We start from the raw sequence: 17598 nt of genomic DNA on the forward strand, positions 1-17598 counted from the left end.
TCAGAAGTGCAGCAGCCAAAACCTGAACTGGTGCTCACACAGGATGCCAGCATCACAGGTGGCAGCTTATCAACTGTGATCTAATGCTGACCCGTTTGGGTCTTTTCAACAAAATGTGCGGATATTGATAACTGATGAATATATATGGAGCACGCTAAAAACGTAACTGGCATAATTCACATGAATCAAGTATTTTTTTGTTTGTACTTTTTTTATTAAAGATTTTATTTATTTGAAGGGCAGAACAACAGAGAGAGAGAAACAAAGCAAGAGAGACGTCTTCCATCCTGTGGTTCACTCCTCAAATAACTGCATCAGCCAGGGCTGGGCCAGACCAAAACCAGGAGTCTCCCCTGGGTCTCCTACATGGGGTTGGGGCCCAAATACTTGGGGCATTTTCTGCTGCTCTCCCAGGCACACCGGCAGAGAGCTGGATCAGAAATGGAGCAGCTAGAACTTGAATTGGCACCCACACAGGATGCTGGCATTGCAGGTGGTGACTCTACCCACCACACCACATCACCGGCCCAGGTACTTTGATTTCTAAAGTTAATAGGGGTAATGTGCACATGTATCAATTTTTCTTTTCTCTTTAGTTCCTAATGTTAATTATTTAAAAGGAACTATTTTGATTTAGAGTACTAACATATAAAATTATATTTATTTGTGCATTCACAAACATGAGAACTTGCTTGAATCCCATCCCAGAAAGTCTAGCTTGAACAATGTTGTCAAGAGTTAGCATATTTAATCAAAACAAAAACATAAGGCTTTATTTATTGAAGGAAATCATTCATTTAAAAACTAAAATATAAAAAAATCCATTTATTAATGGTTTTAACAATATATTTTAAATTTGGCCTTTAGTAATAAAGTAGGAATAAGCAGTTTAGAAAGTTAGGATATAAGCCATAGTGTAAATATGACAAACCCCTTCAGTGGGGTATAGTTCATTAAAAATCAAATAGCTTGTTTAAACAAGGAAAAAGCAGGCTAACATTTATTTAATAAATGCATTCTTTCAGTTATTTAATCAGGAAGTGGTTTAGGCATTAAAAACATCTGATTTTACTGCCTTCTTTTAAAAAGTGATTGTAATCTTTTTTCTATAATTTTTAGCATAGCAGTAAAAAAGTAAATGCTGCTCCTAAATTTTAATGATAGGATGTGTCAATAAAATAGCTTTGATATCGCTTCTCCTATAGCACTTTCACTTTAGCACCTATTTCATTTTGCCTTGTATCATACAATTACATGATTTTCTATCTCTATTTTAAGTTCTGAAGTACAAAGCCAGTGACTTTCTTTATTTCTTCAAATATTTCTCAGCAAAGAGTATATTAGATACTTATTCAACAAAAGAAAGGATCACGATCCTCATGAAGCTTATGGAAGGAAATCTGAGAGTCAGTTGCAAATAGAAATATGAACAATAGCATATTGTACAAAGGAAAAGTACAATCAAAGCACCACAGCAGGTTTCCAATACTTGTTAAGCAGATAAAGATAGAAGTAAATTCTGAAAATCAGAATAACTACATCCCTCAAGAACAAGCAGATTTATTGCTTAATTTTACCTTAATATCTGTGTAAGCTGGGAAATTGTAGTCCAACCACCCTGGATTCGAGAGCAATCTTGACTAAGGACCAAAAGGCAATACTGAATGAGGTCATAACAATATATATCTTGTTTGATTTTCTTCAATTCTGAGCTTCCTAAAGGTGTGTCATTTATTATTTCTAAGGCAAAGAGAAATAAGATATACTTATTTTTGTTCAATATATCCAAAATCTACTTGTATTTTTATATGTTGACTAACCATTAAAAATAATTAAAAGGTAAAGCATTATCACTGTTATAGTATAGATTTCTCTGGACAAATGAGAAGTTGTAACAATGATGAAATTATTTTTTATTTAAACCACATTACACAATCACAAAATGATTTTCTTACCTTTTAACTTCAACAATATAACAGGAACATTCTGCTCAGGACTTTTTGCAACTTCAGCAGCTAGAGATAAAATCCTTGGGTCTGTACCTGTTGGCTTCATTTCTTATACAACCTACATTTTTAACAGAATAGAGAATAAAGTATTCATTACCTAAATAATGTTTGTTACATAAATGAAGATAGCTTTTCTTGCCTTATTTGAAAAGAGAAGAGTAAATTTTTATCACATCTTGGGAAATAGTGGAAATAATGGCAGTTTAACGTACTGTACCACAATTCCTGTCCCAGGCTTGCTCTTTTGTAACAACCCTGTAATGAGGACTAACCAGGGTCCACAAAGAACAATAATCCCTTCTGAAGACAGCCTCCCAAATGACCTATTTATTTCATACTAAACCCCACCCAAAAAAGTCCCACTCTCTTAACACCATCACACCGGGGCAGTTTCCAATACATTAACCATTGAGGGACAAACCAGATCCAAACCATAGCAGTGACCCATCTTTCAATAAAAATTCTAGTCACTGGGGCAGGTGTCTAGCCTGGTGGTTAAGATGTCAGTTAAGGGGCTGGTGCTGTGGCATAGTAGGTTAAACCAAAAAATCTGTCATGATTCTAACAGCATGTGGTGACAAATTAAATCAAATCAGTTTGACTCCAAAGTCTATGGTTTTAAATACTATATTCCCTCCTATGTAAAATAATAATACAAATCATATTCCCAAATATCCTACTTCTCACTTTTTTCTTTTTTTGACAGGCAGAGTTAGACAGTGAGAGAGACAGAGAGAAACGTCTTCCTTCCGTTGGTTCACCCCCGCAAACGGCCGCTACGGCCGGCGTGCTGCGCCGATCCGAAGCCAGGAGCCAGGTACTTCCTCCTGGTCTCCCACACGGGTGCAGGGCCCAAGGACTTGGGCCATCCTCCACTGCCTTTCCAGGCCACAGCAGAGAGCTGGACTGGAAGAGGAACCAGGACAGAACCGGCGCCCCAACTGGGACTAGAATTTGGGGTGCCAGCGCCGCAAGCAGAGGATTAGCCTAGTGAGCCGTGGCTCCAGCCTCTCACTTTTTACAACTATTATTCTTCACAACTAGCACTATGGTTCATCCTTTATATTGAAGAGTTGGCCATCACACAATAAATCATCTCATTAAGAAAAATATAAATCATTAATAGATAATACCTGGTCAATGGGAAGCCCAAAACATTGCAAAAGAGAACACATAATAATCTCATTCTTTCCAATGGTTAAATTACACTATGTTTCCTTTATAAAGGTGCATCAAGATATATTCAAACCTCGCCGTTATTTGAGGTCATTCAGGTTAACGTTAGCATTAAGCAATGCTACAATGAATATTGATGTATGCATCTTTATGCAATCATGACAGAATTTATATAGGATGAATTTCCCTTGATATTGGGTCATAGGATATATATATTTTAAATTTCAAGTAGAATCAGTTTTACTCCAAAGTGATTGTTCCAGTTTATACTTCTACCAAAATATGACGATTCTCATTTTACTGCACTTTTTAAATACTTAATGTTAACTTTCACATTTCATTTGCTAAATGAAAGATGGTATGATCTTGTTTTAATTTGTATTTCTTTGAGTATCAGGTAAGTCAGGCACATTTTATGATCACTGGCCACTTTTTCTTTTTATTATTATTATTATTTATTTGAAAGGCAGAGTTACACAGAGAGGGAAACAGAGAGGGTGATCTTCCGTCTGCTGGTTCACTCCCCAAAGAGCCACAACAGCAAAGGCTGGGCCAGGCCAAAGCCAGGAGCTCCTTCCAGGTCTCCCACTTGGATGCAGGGGCCCAAATGCTTGGGTCATCCTCTGCCACTTTCCTAGGCACATTAACCGAGTGCTAGATCAGAAGTGCAGCAGCTGGGAATTGAACTGGTACCCATTTGGGATGCTGGTGCCACAGGCAGTGTGTGACTTAATCCACTATGCCTGCCCCTCATTTTTTCTTCTATATATTTTCTATTCATATCCCTTAACCTTTTTTTATTGGCTTGTTGTATTCTTTTTTAAGCTTTTCACTTATGAATATGAGCTTTTATTTAATTTGAGAGGCATAGAGGCAGACAGAGTTGCTATTGGCTGGTTCAGTCCACACATAACCGCAACACCTGGGGTTGGGCCTGAGGCCCGAGCCAGATGCTGGGAGCACAATCCAGGTCTCCCATGTGGGTTGCAGGAACCCAATTACTTGAGCCATCACTGCTGCTTCTCAAAGTTTACATTAGCAGGAAGCTGGAGTCAGGACTTGCAGCTAGGAATTTAATCCAGGTACTATGTATGGAATGTATCTCAACTACCAAATTAAATGCTCACTCCTAGTTTTATAACTTTTATGCAAATATAACAAGCTTTTCCTCTCCACTTCAGCCTTTTGTATCACACTTAGAAGATCCTGTCTACCCCAAGAGCTAAAACACATCAAGTTTTTTAGTGTTTCTGTGGTTTTTCTTATATTTATACCCATGAATGGTTTGAGAAAGGAATTCAACTGTATTTTCTGAGTTAGAGGAGGTTACAGACTGGTTAAAAAAGGACAAATGCACAAAGAATTAATAAATTCCTGAGGTAACTGGTCATGAATAGACACAACACAAACCATGTGAAATGCCATATTTTCATACATTAAGTATACATACACACAGAGGATATATTTTTGGATTCTATTTTGTCTGTGTATTTATTTTTGTGTTAGTCCAACATAATTCATTTTAGTATATATTTAGAGAAAATTCACACCAGAAGGTAAGGTAAATCTACCTTTTGTAGTGGCTGTCTTAATTTTCATTTACTACTATAGCCTCAGTGGCTAGACAGGTGCCAGGTATATGGTAGGTACTTAATAAATACATGGTGAAAGGATGAATAAATGAATAAGCCTCCAGCATTCTGAAATTCAATTTCTTGAACTTTTTCCCAGATTTCTGGTTAGAAGCATTTTAAAGCAGACTTCAAACATTCTTCTTGATATCATGGCTACCATAATAAAACATTACTAAAATATCATCACCAAATATGTATAAAGCAGTATGGTAGATAAAAGGATCTCAAAGATTTTTATATAGGACAGACTTCCTGCTAATGTTCTGATTGGAAAAGAAAAGCAAATATGTGTACATACATACACAAAATATGTTCAAGTGCTAAATGGGTGACAGACATGATAAGAATGCAGACCATAGGCAAAAAAAAAAAAAAAAAATTGGGTTTCTCTGAACCGGTTTTCTTATACATAAACAAACTATCAATTCCTATCTCCTAGAATAATTCAAAATTTAGAAGAGAAGGAAGTCTAAAAAAAAAAAAAGAAGAAGAAAGGGGATACACTAGTGATAGTCTTAAAATGTAGAAGGAGGGGGGCATAAGCGGGAGGCGGCGCTGTGACGCAGTACAGTGGGTTAAAGCCCCAACCTATGGTGCTGGCATCCCATATTCCAATCCAGCTAACTGCTAATGCACCTGGGAAAGTAGCAGAGGACAGACCAAGTCTTTGGGCCCCTGCACCCACATGGGAGACTCAAAAAACCTCCTCGCTCCTGGCTTCAGATGGGTTCAGCTCTGGCCATTGCAGCCGCTGGGGAGTGATTAGGGGATTGAAGACCCTTTTCTCTCCCTCTTTAAAATAAATAAAATAAATCTTTAAAAAAAATTGTAGAATGGAGGTAAGTATTTGGACACTAAGACACAGCTGGGGACACCTGCATCCCATATTGGAGTGTCTGGGTTTGAGCTCCAGCTTCACATCTGATTCCAGCATCCTGCTAATGCACATGGTGGGAGGCAGCAGGTAATGTTGGTTCCCTACCACCCAGTGGGAGACCTGGACTGAGTTCTGGGCTCTTGGTTTCAGCCTGGCCCAACCCGCCCGAGCTTTTGCAGTCATTTGGGGAGTAAACCAGAAGATGAGATCTCTGTCTCTCTCTGCTTTTCAAATAAACAAATTATTAGTTTTAAAAAATCAAAATGTGGAACAGTAGAGCTGAGCTTTAATAATTTGGAGGGTCCTTACTATGTGCCATCAATTATGCGAATTGCTTTCCTGTATTAACTCATTTAATCATTTCAACAACTCTAAGGGAAAGGTACTATCATTTCCCCCTCACCTTTAACAATGAGCATACTTAACTTTTCAGAGTTTAATTAGTTTGCACAAAGTCTCATTGTTAAGTATGAAGCTGGGTTCAAATTCAGAGTTTCTGGTTCTGGAACCTGAATATGTAACTAACATTTGAAATAGTCTTAGTATACATTAAAAGGGTAGAATCTAAAGGAGGGCGTTTGGCCTAGCAGTTAAGCTGCCAATTAGGACACCCATGTCCAGTTATCTGAGTACCTGGGTTCCAATCCCAGCTCCAGTTCCTGAATCCAGCTGCCTGCTAAGTGGACCCTGGGAGGTGTGATGATGGGCCAAGTGGGTGGGTTCCTGCCACCCATGTGGGACACCTGCATTGAGTTCCCATCTCCCAGTAGCTCAACTGGGGGGTGAACCATCAGATGGGAGTTCTGTCTGCCTCTCAAATAAATAATTTTAAAGGGCAGAATTTAGACAAACGGATCTTCATTTCCTTTAAACCTATAACAGCTGACAAAGCTACCTAATCATCCTGAAAAACAACCACCTGTTACAGCAACCATTTGTAAACTGAGTGCTTCTCCTCTAACACAACACTGCTTCCATCTTTACATTCATGAATTTTGGCAGAAAAAGAAAAAAAGAGAATAATTTATCAATTATTAACGCTATTAACCTGTTGCCAGAGCACCAACTCTGGCTGCAGCCTGGATCCTGGGGAATCGCGTCTCCCTGGCCTTTACTGCCTCCACGGGTCACTGTGATGCAAATAAATGAAAGGAAACTCAAATGCAATCCAGTTACAAGGGTTCTAAAGGTCTGTGGTTTCTAACTCGGAATCGGCTTTGCCCCTCCCCCCTTCCCTCCTCCGGTCCTAACGCCACCGGGAACTTCCTCGGATACAGAACGGTAAGAAAACACCAGGCAAGTCCCAGGACAGAGGCTCTGGGGCCGTAGGCTCCTTCACTACGAATTCTAGACACCACGCTGGCCTCGTGCCCAGACATGGCCCCTCCCCGGGCCCCGGCTTCCACGCGAAATCTCCACAGAGAGGTAGTGGAGTCGGCCGACAATCCCATAAAGAACTCTAATACTTCGTCTAAAAGACTCGAGTCCGGGCTCCTCGGCACCCCGACGACCTCCTCCTCCTCAGCCGCCACCTCAGATCCGTTACCTCATCCCCGCCTCGCGTTCCCGCACCAAATGACCCTGATCCCACCACACACAAGGCGTGGCGGCCTTTACCCGGCGGCTTGCGTCTCAACGCGGCAAGGGGCCTGGAGGCGGGCCCAGGATCCTCCGGGCGAGGGGGCGTGGCGCCACGCGCCAGGCAGCCAATCAGAACGCGAGTGCGTTCCAGAGGGCCGCGCGCGCCGGGCGCGGGGCGGGGCCTGTGGTGGCAGCGCTGGCAGCGCTAAGTGCTTGCTACCTGCTTCAAGCTGAGGTGGCAGATGGTGGTGACCGCCGCTGGTAGAGGCGCCGCTGGAGTAGGAGAGGATAACGATGAATGGAGCATCCGGACTCTGGTATATGGACCGTCGCGAGCGAGTTCTCAAATTAGGCAAGAGTTTCGAGAAGCAGCCGCGCTGCGCCTTCCACACTGTGCGCTGTAAGTTGAGGACGGCCCGGGGACAGAGAGGAACACCCTGGGACGGAGGTGTGGAGCCACAAAGTCCGCTAGTTCTGTTCCCTCAGGCCGCCTTACCCTGCTGGGCACTGGGAGGATGCGGGCTGGCGGCGGGAGGTTCAGCGGGATCCGCTGCTCTCTGGAGCCCCTAAGGGGCTGGCGTGGGAGCAGGCGTCCCGCGGTGTGTTAAACCCAGGATGCGTTTAAGTGAGCTGGTAAGGGGAGCTATGGAGACCTGCAGGAGTGGCTGTGGACACTGACCTGACAGGTGGATGATGCAGAGGTGTAAGGAAAACGATAAGCAAAGAATGGAAGGGAATACTGGACGAATTGAAGGGAAAGAGAAAACCTTAAGGGTGCTGGGGCAATGTTTTTTTTTTTTTTTCTTTCCTTTTGCTCTCCTCTGGTTAATGAGTGGTGTGTTTTTGGGAAGAGATTCTCAACCATCTCAATAATCTATCTCTTTTGCAACCCAGAGTTCATTAAGTCGTTTATGAACTACTGGAGAGTCTTAGTCACTTCTTTACGTAGAGGCTGTTTACCTCCCTGTGATTTCTGCACTCTGGAACTAATTTTAATAAACGATTCTGTTTTATATTGTTAAAAAAATAGGTAGAAAAGGGAAGCTGTTTTGCTTTAATAGTTGAGTGATTCCAGAAAGGAAAATAAAGCATATATGATTTTGTATGTAAAATTTTTTTTTGCATAATAACCCTCATCGCATTCTACAGTGGGAAGGAAACTTTGAGATCTTTGAATCATAAGCTTTCATTTTCCTGTGGCAAAATTGTAAAGTAGGTATTTTTTCACTTCCTTTCCCCAGCCCAGACCTCCTTACTGTCTCATCATTCCACCTTTATATCGTTCTGTCTGTTGTCTGAAGCCCTTAATCGTTTTTATTCTGGAATGTTCCATGGTTTAATCAAAACACCCAATTAGAAATGATATTCTCCAAACGTTTACTTAGGTTGTATATAATACAGTAACTCAAAGTAAAGATAGGAAGAATCAGTGACTTTACCCTTCCAAGGATATGTTTACACTTTATAAAAGGGTTCTCTTAAGCAAAATTATTATCCAACTGATAGAATCAGTGGGGGAGATACTTGCAAACAAATCTTCAACAGTGTCCCGTGTTTCTTCTTTACCATACTGTGCCATCCTAAGCTCCCCGCCCCCTCCCCCCAGCTGTGCTGGCTCTAGTTTCTCTTTCTCTTCAGTTCCATTTTCAAAAGTGTGATATGATTCTTATTTGGTTTCTCCATACCTGTTTTTCAGATAGTCTCTCCTCTTTCTCCTCTTCTTTCTAGGAAATTTTCCAAGTTACAAGGCTTACAATTATAAAAATTCACTTGAGAATATATGAGTATTCTCTTTTTAGGATCATCACCCCCAAATTAAGTGAACAAAAATAGCTTTTGAAAAGTACCTTGCTAGTGCTTCAAAGCCTTTCATTCATAAGGTTTTTAAAATGCCAGACTCATATCTTCAGAGAATCAGATGCTCCACCTATAAGAATAAAAATAAACAACAATAATAAATAAATAAACCCAGATGTTGGAATGTACTGTGAGTTCTGGGGAAGACGGTGGAAAGGTTTTCAGAACCATATCTTTTTTTCTTGTTGAAGCAGGCCTACTAATGGCACAAAATCATTCTAGATTTATTTAAATAAAATCTGTCATTTTTCCTTCACAAAGGTACATTTCCAATATAATCCTCACTCTTTTTTGTTCTGTTTTGCTCTTTTTAAAGATTTATTTCATTTATTTGAAAGGCAGAGTTACAGAGAGAGAGCTTCCATCCTCAGGTTCACTCACCAAATTGCCAGAACAGCCAGGGCTGGGCCAGGCTGAAGCCAGGAGCCATGAGCTTCATCAGGGTCTCCCAGTGGGTGCAGGGGCCCAAGTACTTCTGATGCTTTTCTCAGGCACATTATCAGGGAGCTGAATTAGAAGTGGAGCAATTGGAACTTGAACCTGCACCCATTTGGGATGCTGGTATCTCAAGTGGTGGCTTAATGTGTTTTGTAACAATGGCAGCCTCTAATCCTCACTCTTAAGAACTTAGAGTGAGGGATAGAAGCTATAGAATAGTGAATCTGACATTATATATGGTAAGTGGACCTAATTTGTAACAAATAAGCCAGTGTAATCTGAAAGTGATATTCTGTCTTTATGTATAAGGGCAATTTTGCCTGTCTGATATACTAAACCCTGCTTTCCTCCATATATATGTGATGTGATTTGGGGAACATTCTCTAAGCTCTCAGCCTCAGTTTTCTTATGTGGAAGATATCAGTAAGAATACCTATATTTCAGGATTTTTGTAAGAATAAATAAGATAGAATAAATAATGTGACAATTTATTTGGCACATTGTAGAAATTAAATGTAGTCACTGTGAGTTTTGAAGAATTATGTTCATATGTGTAGGAGGGGTGCCAAAATGAATGTAACTTACTTTTTGAAAAAACATTGATCAGGACTTGGCAGTAAAACCTATCAAAAAGATAGCCAATGATATATCAACATCAACTGAGAGGAGGACCTTCAGTTTTGGGTAGCAAATTTCATTTGTGACCCTAACATGAGAACCAAAGTCATTTTATAAGGATGTATACAATAGATGTGAAGTAACTGACACTTAAAATCTTTCATTATTTATAAATAAGTTATCATCATGCTGTATGTGAATGCCCACAGTAATGGACTCGAGATGGTTCTCAACTTTCTAATTTTAACTCTCCTTTAAGGTTTGCTCATCTATTTAAGTATTTCCTTTAGGGAGAATATCTAGTCACTATATCTTCTTTCATGGTATCTTTCAGAGTCATCCCCTTCCTCTCTTGCTGAAGACAAACTAGTTTTTAGTCAGCTAACCACTAGAATATCTACGGCCCTTCCTGATTTGCTCTGTGCTATCTCTTTCTTAGAATCTATTTCAAAATACCCTCTTCTCTGAAGCTATTTACTCCTAGAAACTAAATTTTTTCTCTACTATTAACATTTACTGTGCCGGCGCCACAGCTCACTAGGCTAATCCTCCGCCTTGCGGCGCCGGCACACCGGGTTCTAGTCCCGGTCGGGGCGCCGGATTCTGTCCCTGTCGCCCCTCTTCCAGGCCAGCTCTCTGCTGTGGCCAGGGAGTGCAGTGGAGGATGGCCCAGGTGCTTGGGCCCTGCACCCCATGGGAGACCAGGAAAAGCACCTGGCTCCTGGCTCCTGCCATCGGATCAGCGCGGTGCGCCGGCCGCAGCGCGCCGGCCGCGCCGGCCATTGGAGGGTGAACCAACGGCAAAGGAAGACCTTTCTCTCTGTCTCTCTCTCTCACTGTCCACTCTGCCTGTCAAAAAAAAAAAAAACAAACAAACAAAAAAAAAAAAACCAACACATTTACTGTATTATTCATAAGAACTTAACATAAACCACCTCTTATCATTTACCTCTTATAGACACAGCCTATAGACCTGTAATTTTTTAAAGCACAGCACCTCATACTTTAATTACTTGAGAACTGTGGCTCTTGCACAAGTACATTTAAAATAATGGGTATATAAGAGATCTTGTAGTTGGGTTTATATCAATCGCCCTTCTCTAAACCTATTTTAAGTGTAAATTGGGATGAATTCTATATAAAATACTTTTCTCCTAATGATTTCCTGTGCATTACACTCACCTCTATTTCAAAACCCTCAGTCCCCTTAGGGTAGATATTGCCATGTTTCTTTTGTACTTTTCACTAACAGTACACTACTTTTTTTTTTTTTGTCTTTTGTTTTTTCTTTTATTCTTTAGTACACTACTGTTTTCACACTCTTTACTTAGTGTTTTACAATAGGGCAGGCATTGTGGTACAGTGGGTTAAACTGCTCCCAAACACCAGTATCCCATATGATCACAAGTTCGAGTCCCAGCTGTCCACTTCTTTCCAGCTTCCTGCTAATGTGCTTGGGAGGGCAGCACCTGACATCCATGTGGGAGACACAGATGGAGTTCCAGGCTCCTGATTTCAGCCTGGCCCAGCCCTGGCTGTTGCAGCTGTTTGGGGAATGTGCCAGTAGATCAAAGATCTCTGTCTCCTCTTCTCTCTATGTAACTTGGCCTTTCATATAAAGTAAATCTGAAAAAAAATTAACAATAAAAAATTCTCTATGAATAATACACCAAGCATTAGAAATGGCATCCTTGGGGCCAGAGATGTGGCACAGCAGGTTAAGCCACCACCTGCAACACTTATGTATTTTTTTTAAATTTATTTACTTATTTGAGGTGCAGAGTTATAGAAAGAGACAGGGAGAGGCAGAGAGAGAGTTCTTCCATCTACTGGTTCACTCCCCAAATGGCTGCAACAGCTGGGGCTGGGCCAATCTGAAGTCAGGAGCCAAGAGCTTCTTTCAGGTCTCACACGAGGGTGCAGGGGCCCAAGTACTTGGGCAGTCTTGTGCTGCTTTCCTAGACCATTAGCAGGAAACTGGATAGAGAGTGGAGTAGCCAGGACCCACATGGGATGCTGGTGTCACAGGTGGTAACTCTACCTGCTGGTGCTACAGGCAGAGGTTTATCCTGCTGTGCCACAGCGCTGGTGCCTACCTCTAGTCCCAGAGGCTCTACTTCTGATCTAGCTCCCTGCTAATGTGCTTGAGAAAGCTTGAGAATGGAAGATGGCTGGAGTCCTTGGGCCCCTGCACCCACATGGGAGACCTGGATAGAGTGCCAGGCTCCTGGTTTTGGCCTGGCCCCAGGCCTGGCTATTGTGCCCATTTGGGGAATGAACCAGTGGATGGAAGACTTCTCTCTCTCTCTCTGCCTCTGTCTGTTCTTTTCTCTGTAACTCTGCCTGTCAAATAAATAAATATTTAAAAAAACTAAATTTTTTTAAAATTTTTTTATTTATTTGACAGGTAGAGTTACAGACAGTGAGAGAGAGAGAGAGAGAGACAGAGAGAAAGGTCCTCCCCCTGCCGGTCCACTCCCTAAATGGTCACCACAGCTGGCACTGCACCAATCCAAAGCCAGGAGCCAGGTGTTTCCCCCAGTCTCCCATGCGGGTGCAGGGGCCCAAACACCTGGGCCATCCTCCACTGCCCTCCCGGGTCACAGCAGAGAGCTGGACTGGAAGAGGAGCAACTGGGACCAGAACCCAGCGCCCACATGGGATGCCGGCATTGCAGGCAGAGGACCAACCAAGTGAGCCACGACACCGGCCCAAAAAAATAAAATTTCTTAAAAGAAATGACATCCAAGAGTAAAACCCTGGCCTTCTGACATTAGCTAAAGGACAGATACAGTTTGTCATTTAAGTATTACTGCATGATGCTTTAAAGAGTTCAGGCAGGTAATGCAGGTTGTGAAACACACTAGTGGGAACCATAGTGCCCCAGAGAATGAATAAATCCCGTCTTGGGAGGGCAAGCACAACTCTACTCCAACTAAGTGATGCCAAGAGTAAGTCAGGGCCTGGTGTCAGCAGGAAACCTTCCAATTTTTAGAGAAGCTGCAAATTCAGATTGTCATGTTAAAAAAAATTTTTGATTTTTAGGCATTCTTCAATCAATTCAAAATAAAATGACAACTGTGTGGCCAAATAAAGCACCTCTAATATCAAACTCAGCCTATAGGCTGTTAATAAATAACCTCTGTTCTGATGTCACAACGTAATTTTTTTACTTTATATTATCACTTTCAATTTTCACAACAAATCTTCAAGTTGAATATTATCAGTAGGTATTGGCTCTAAATAATAAAGTCAACTTAGGAACTCATGCCACATAATCTAACAATTCATATTATTTAGCCTTTCTGTCTTACATCCATGGTTTTTAAATCCAGTATATGTGTGGGGGTGGGGAGAGTATTCAAAGATGAGAGCCAATCATAAGTTCCTGTGAGAACCTGATGAAAATTACAGATCAGTTATAAATCCTCTCCATGGAAAAATGCATATCTGAACATACATAAAAAACACTGTATAATTTCAAGGAGTTCCCAGGCCCCTGAGCCCCATATAGAATCCTGTAATATATGAAATTAACTGTGAGAGATAGAAATGTTCTCAAAATACTTGTAGTTTTACTTAAAGATAAGTATGGATTTATAGTCAATAAGCCTAAACTAATCTGAGTTTATTTACACTCTAATTATTCTGTTAAGATTAATAAATTTCATTTTTAATTATTTATCAAATTGTGCTTCCTTTTATTTTTTTAATTTTTTAATACAACTTTTTTGTTACAAGGGTTTTACTATAGTTCTAGAGTTGTAAAACTTATTGAATAATCTCACGTTCATGCTTTCCATATGCTTTCAAATGTCAAATATATTCCCTTCTAACTTGCTTGGATTCCAGACTAAATAGTTTATTTTTAGTTCTCCTTGGTTTGGAAACTCCACCACAAATTTTACTGTTTATTTATTCTCTCTGAGTTTCCTTCATCTATGTTATTTTCTTTAGGTTTACAATATAAGGACTTACTGCATAAAGAATAGAAAACATTTTATATTTTGTATGAAACATTTTTCTCTCAATGTTTTTCACTCTTCTGATTACTTTGGTATATCTTATAATGTCAGTAGCTCCAGAAAAGAATCCACAATTACTATCCATCTATTTCCTAGGATTTGAATTAATTCCAATAGCTCCAAAAACCCAGGCTTTTTTCAATATACTGATAGGATAACTTTAACTGTAAATACTATTTAATACCAGTTAATTCTAACTGGATTTTGTAGTTCCTTATTCTTGCTTCAGTTACATGAACTTGGGCAAGGGTCTTAATTTCTTCCACCCTCACTTCCCATAAGATAGGATATTTACTACTTTGCAGGATTGTTGGGAGACTGCAAGATAAAAGTGATTAAGAAAAAATGTTGCCAGTGCCACAGCTCAATAGGCTAATCCTCCACCTTGCGGCGCCGGCACACTGGGTTCTAGTCCCGGTCGGGGCACCGGATTCTATCCTGGTTGCTCCTCTTCCAGGCCAGCTCTCTGCTGTGGCCAGGGAGTGCAGTGGAGGATGGCCCAAGTCTTTGGGCCCTGCACCCGCATGGGAGACCAGGGGAAGCACCTGGCTCCTGGCTTCGGATCAGTGCGATGTGCCGGCTGCGGTGGCCATTGGAGGGTGAACCAACGGCAAAAAAGGAAGACCTTTCTCTCTGTCTCTCTCTCTCTCACTATCCACTCTGCCTGTCCAAAAAAAAAAAAAAAAAAAAAAAAAGTTAATTCAATTAGCATATGATAACTTATTGTTGTTTTGTTTTCTGTTGGAGTTGACTCTTAGATTTTTCTGGTTTCAGTTCTGCTTTCTACTTTGTCTCTGTGATAGTTCAGTTCAGTTCTAATTTTATTCTTTAATATCACTGTCTTTCATCCATTGACATTAACGGTTGTTTCCTTCTTTCAAGCATCTCAAACTTAACAACTTAATTATGTCTCTCATCTTTCTTACTTAACCTACTACTACTAACAAACTCCCAATGTATTTTAAGTCTAATCTTCATCCTTTCATTCCCCAGTTGAGCTCCTTGAGATAACATTGTAAAACAGGTCTTTTGCATATTGCCTGGGTTATTTTTTAAAGATTTTATTTGTTTATTTATTTGAGAGGTAGAGTTACAGAGAGAGAGAGTGCAGAGAGACAGAGAGAAGTTTTCCATCTGCTAGTTCACTCCCCAAATGGCCATAATGGCAGGGGCTGAGTCAACTGGAAGACAAGAGCCAGGAGGTTCTTCTAGGTCTCCCACGTGGGTGAAGGTGCCCAAGCACTTGGGTCATCTTCCACTGCTTTGCCAGGCCATAAGCAGAGAGCTGAATCAGAAGAGGAGCATCTGGGACATGAACCAGTGCCCATATGGGATGCTGGTACCACAGGCACAGGCTTAGTGTACTGTGCCACAATGCCAGCCCTGCCTGTGTTATTTTTACATCTGTGTCTTAAAATGTAGAAATAAGCATTGGGATTTTAAGAAATGGTTATTTCATGTATTTAGTTTTAGATTAAAATAGCATGAAGAATAAACTGTATTAAAAAGAATACTTTGTGTAAATTGTTTATGTTCATTTCCATTTATGTTTGTTTAGGGAATAGAGGACTAGATTTCATTTTAGGATTTTTTTTTAATAAGAATTAAATATGAAGTATTCAGCCCGTTATCTGACACATAGTAAGTGTTCCAGAATTGTCATTGTGAAGCAGGGCCATCCTTTATTTATTAATAGCACTACTTTGGGGGCCGGCACTGTGGTGCGGCAGGTGGGCCGCTACCTGCAGTGCAGGCATCCCATATGGGCGCCAGTTCAAGTCCTGGCTGCTCCACTTCTGATCCAGTTCTCTGCTATGAACTGGGAGAGCAGTACAAGATGGCTCAAGTCCTTGGGCCCCTGCACCCATGTGGGAGACCCAGAGGAAGCTCTTGGCTCATGTCTTCAGATAGGCATAGCTCCGGCCATTGCGGCCAACTGGGGAGTGAACCAGCAGATGGAAGACCTCTCTGTCTCTACCTCTCTCTGTAATTGTCTTTCAAATAAATAGATAAATCTTAAAAAAAATTTATTAAAAAAATAGTGATATTTTGATGAACATTGAAGGAATCTCCTTTCCCAAAATCTGCCCATGATGGTTCACTAAATTCCATTAATTAATATCAATTACTTTATATTTAGTTTTTTGCCTTTGGGACTTTTTTGTAAATATAAAGTCTTTTGGGAAGTAATGGCTGGGAGAGGTGGAGGGCGAGACTAGTAATACTATATTTCTTGGTCTGGTTGCTAGTTATACACTAGTAATGTTGTGAAAGTTCATCAAGGTTGCTGGCGCCGCAGCTCCCTTGGCTAATCCTCCGCCTGTGGCGCCGGCACCCTGGGTCCCTGTTGGGGTGCCGGATTCTGTCCTGGTTGCTCCTCTTCCAGTCCAGCTCTCTGCTGTGGCCCAGGAGGGCAGTGGAGGATGGCCCAAGTACTTGAGCCCTGCACCTGCATGGGAGACCAGGAGGAAGCACCTGGCTCCTGGCTTCGGATCAGCGTGGTGCGCCAGCCGCAGCACACCGGCTGTAGCAGCTATTTGGGGGGTGAACCAACAGAGGGAAGACCTTTCTCTCTGTCTGTCTCTCTCTCACTGTCCACTCTGCCTGTCAAAAAAAAAATTGTTTTCATTGATGTATATTGATATAAATTATTTCAAGACTTATTTGAAAGGCAGAGTGGTAGAGAGAGTTAAAGAGATCTTCTATCCACTGACTCACTCCCCAAATGTCTATGATGGCCAGGACTGGCCAGACCAAAGCCAGGAACCTGGAACTTAATCCAGATCTCCCATATGGGATGCAGGGACCCAAGTCCTTGGGCCATTTTCTGCTGATAGGCACATTAGGAGTTGGATCAGAAGTTGAGCAGCAAAGACACAAACTAGTGCTCCGATATGGTTATAGGCATCATAAGCAGCCCGTTAACCCACTGTGCTACAATGCTGACCTTTGATATGAATTATTTTTAAATGGCTTTTATATCTTACAGGTTTATTATTAAAGACCCCTGGAATTTTTTATTTTTATTTTTTAACTTTTATTTAATAAATAAATTTATTAAATAATAAATATTATTTATTTTATTTATAATCTTTATTTATAATTATGTATAATATTATTTATTTAATAATAAATTTCCAAAGTACAGTTTATGAATTACAATGGCTTTCCCCCCCATAAGTTCTTTTTATTTTATTTAATAAATGTGAATTTACAAAGTGCAACTTTTTTTTTAAATACTTTCTTTCTCGGTCTCCTGTTTCTCCATATGAATTTCAGCATCATTTTTTCTAGGTCTTTGAAGAATGACTTTGGTATTTTGATTGGTATTGCATTGAACTTGTAAATTGCTTTTGGGAGAATGGACATTTTGATTATATTGA

The 17598-nt window shown here is 40.7% G+C and overlaps 2 protein-coding genes across 4 annotated transcripts in view; one reads left to right on the plus strand and one right to left on the minus strand.

Moving 5' to 3' along the window:
• The window catches only part of IQCB1 (IQ motif containing B1), a 59272-nt gene extending 51853 nt beyond the window's left edge, over nt 1-7419 (minus strand). The window contains exons 1-4 of one of the 3 annotated variants that reach the window (XM_008266849.4): nt 7314-7419; nt 6745-6826; nt 1956-2067; nt 1578-1740 (exon numbers count right to left, since the gene is read on the minus strand). In XM_008266849.4, coding sequence (XP_008265071.1) covers nt 1578-1740; nt 1956-2055 — 263 coding nt within the window. In that variant the 5' untranslated portion in view covers nt 2056-2067; nt 6745-6826; nt 7314-7419. Of the gene's footprint in view, nt 1-1577; nt 1741-1955; nt 2068-6744; nt 6827-7242 lie in introns of all 3 variants that reach the window. The other 2 variants (XM_008266848.4, XM_002716635.5) reach the window with 2 other exon arrangements.
• Nucleotides 7420-7441: 22 nt separating this feature from the next.
• Nucleotides 7442-17598, plus strand: part of EAF2 (ELL associated factor 2) — a 41204-nt gene continuing 31047 nt past the window's right edge. The window contains exon 1 of the mRNA XM_002716633.5: nt 7442-7677. Within this exon, the coding sequence (XP_002716679.3) occupies nt 7572-7677 (106 nt within the window). The 5' untranslated portion in view covers nt 7442-7571. The remainder of the gene's footprint in view (nt 7678-17598) is intronic.

The sequence above is a fragment of the Oryctolagus cuniculus genome, chromosome 4 (genome assembly GCF_964237555.1).
Source record: "Oryctolagus cuniculus chromosome 4, mOryCun1.1, whole genome shotgun sequence".
Taxonomy (NCBI): Eukaryota; Metazoa; Chordata; class Mammalia; order Lagomorpha; family Leporidae; genus Oryctolagus; species Oryctolagus cuniculus.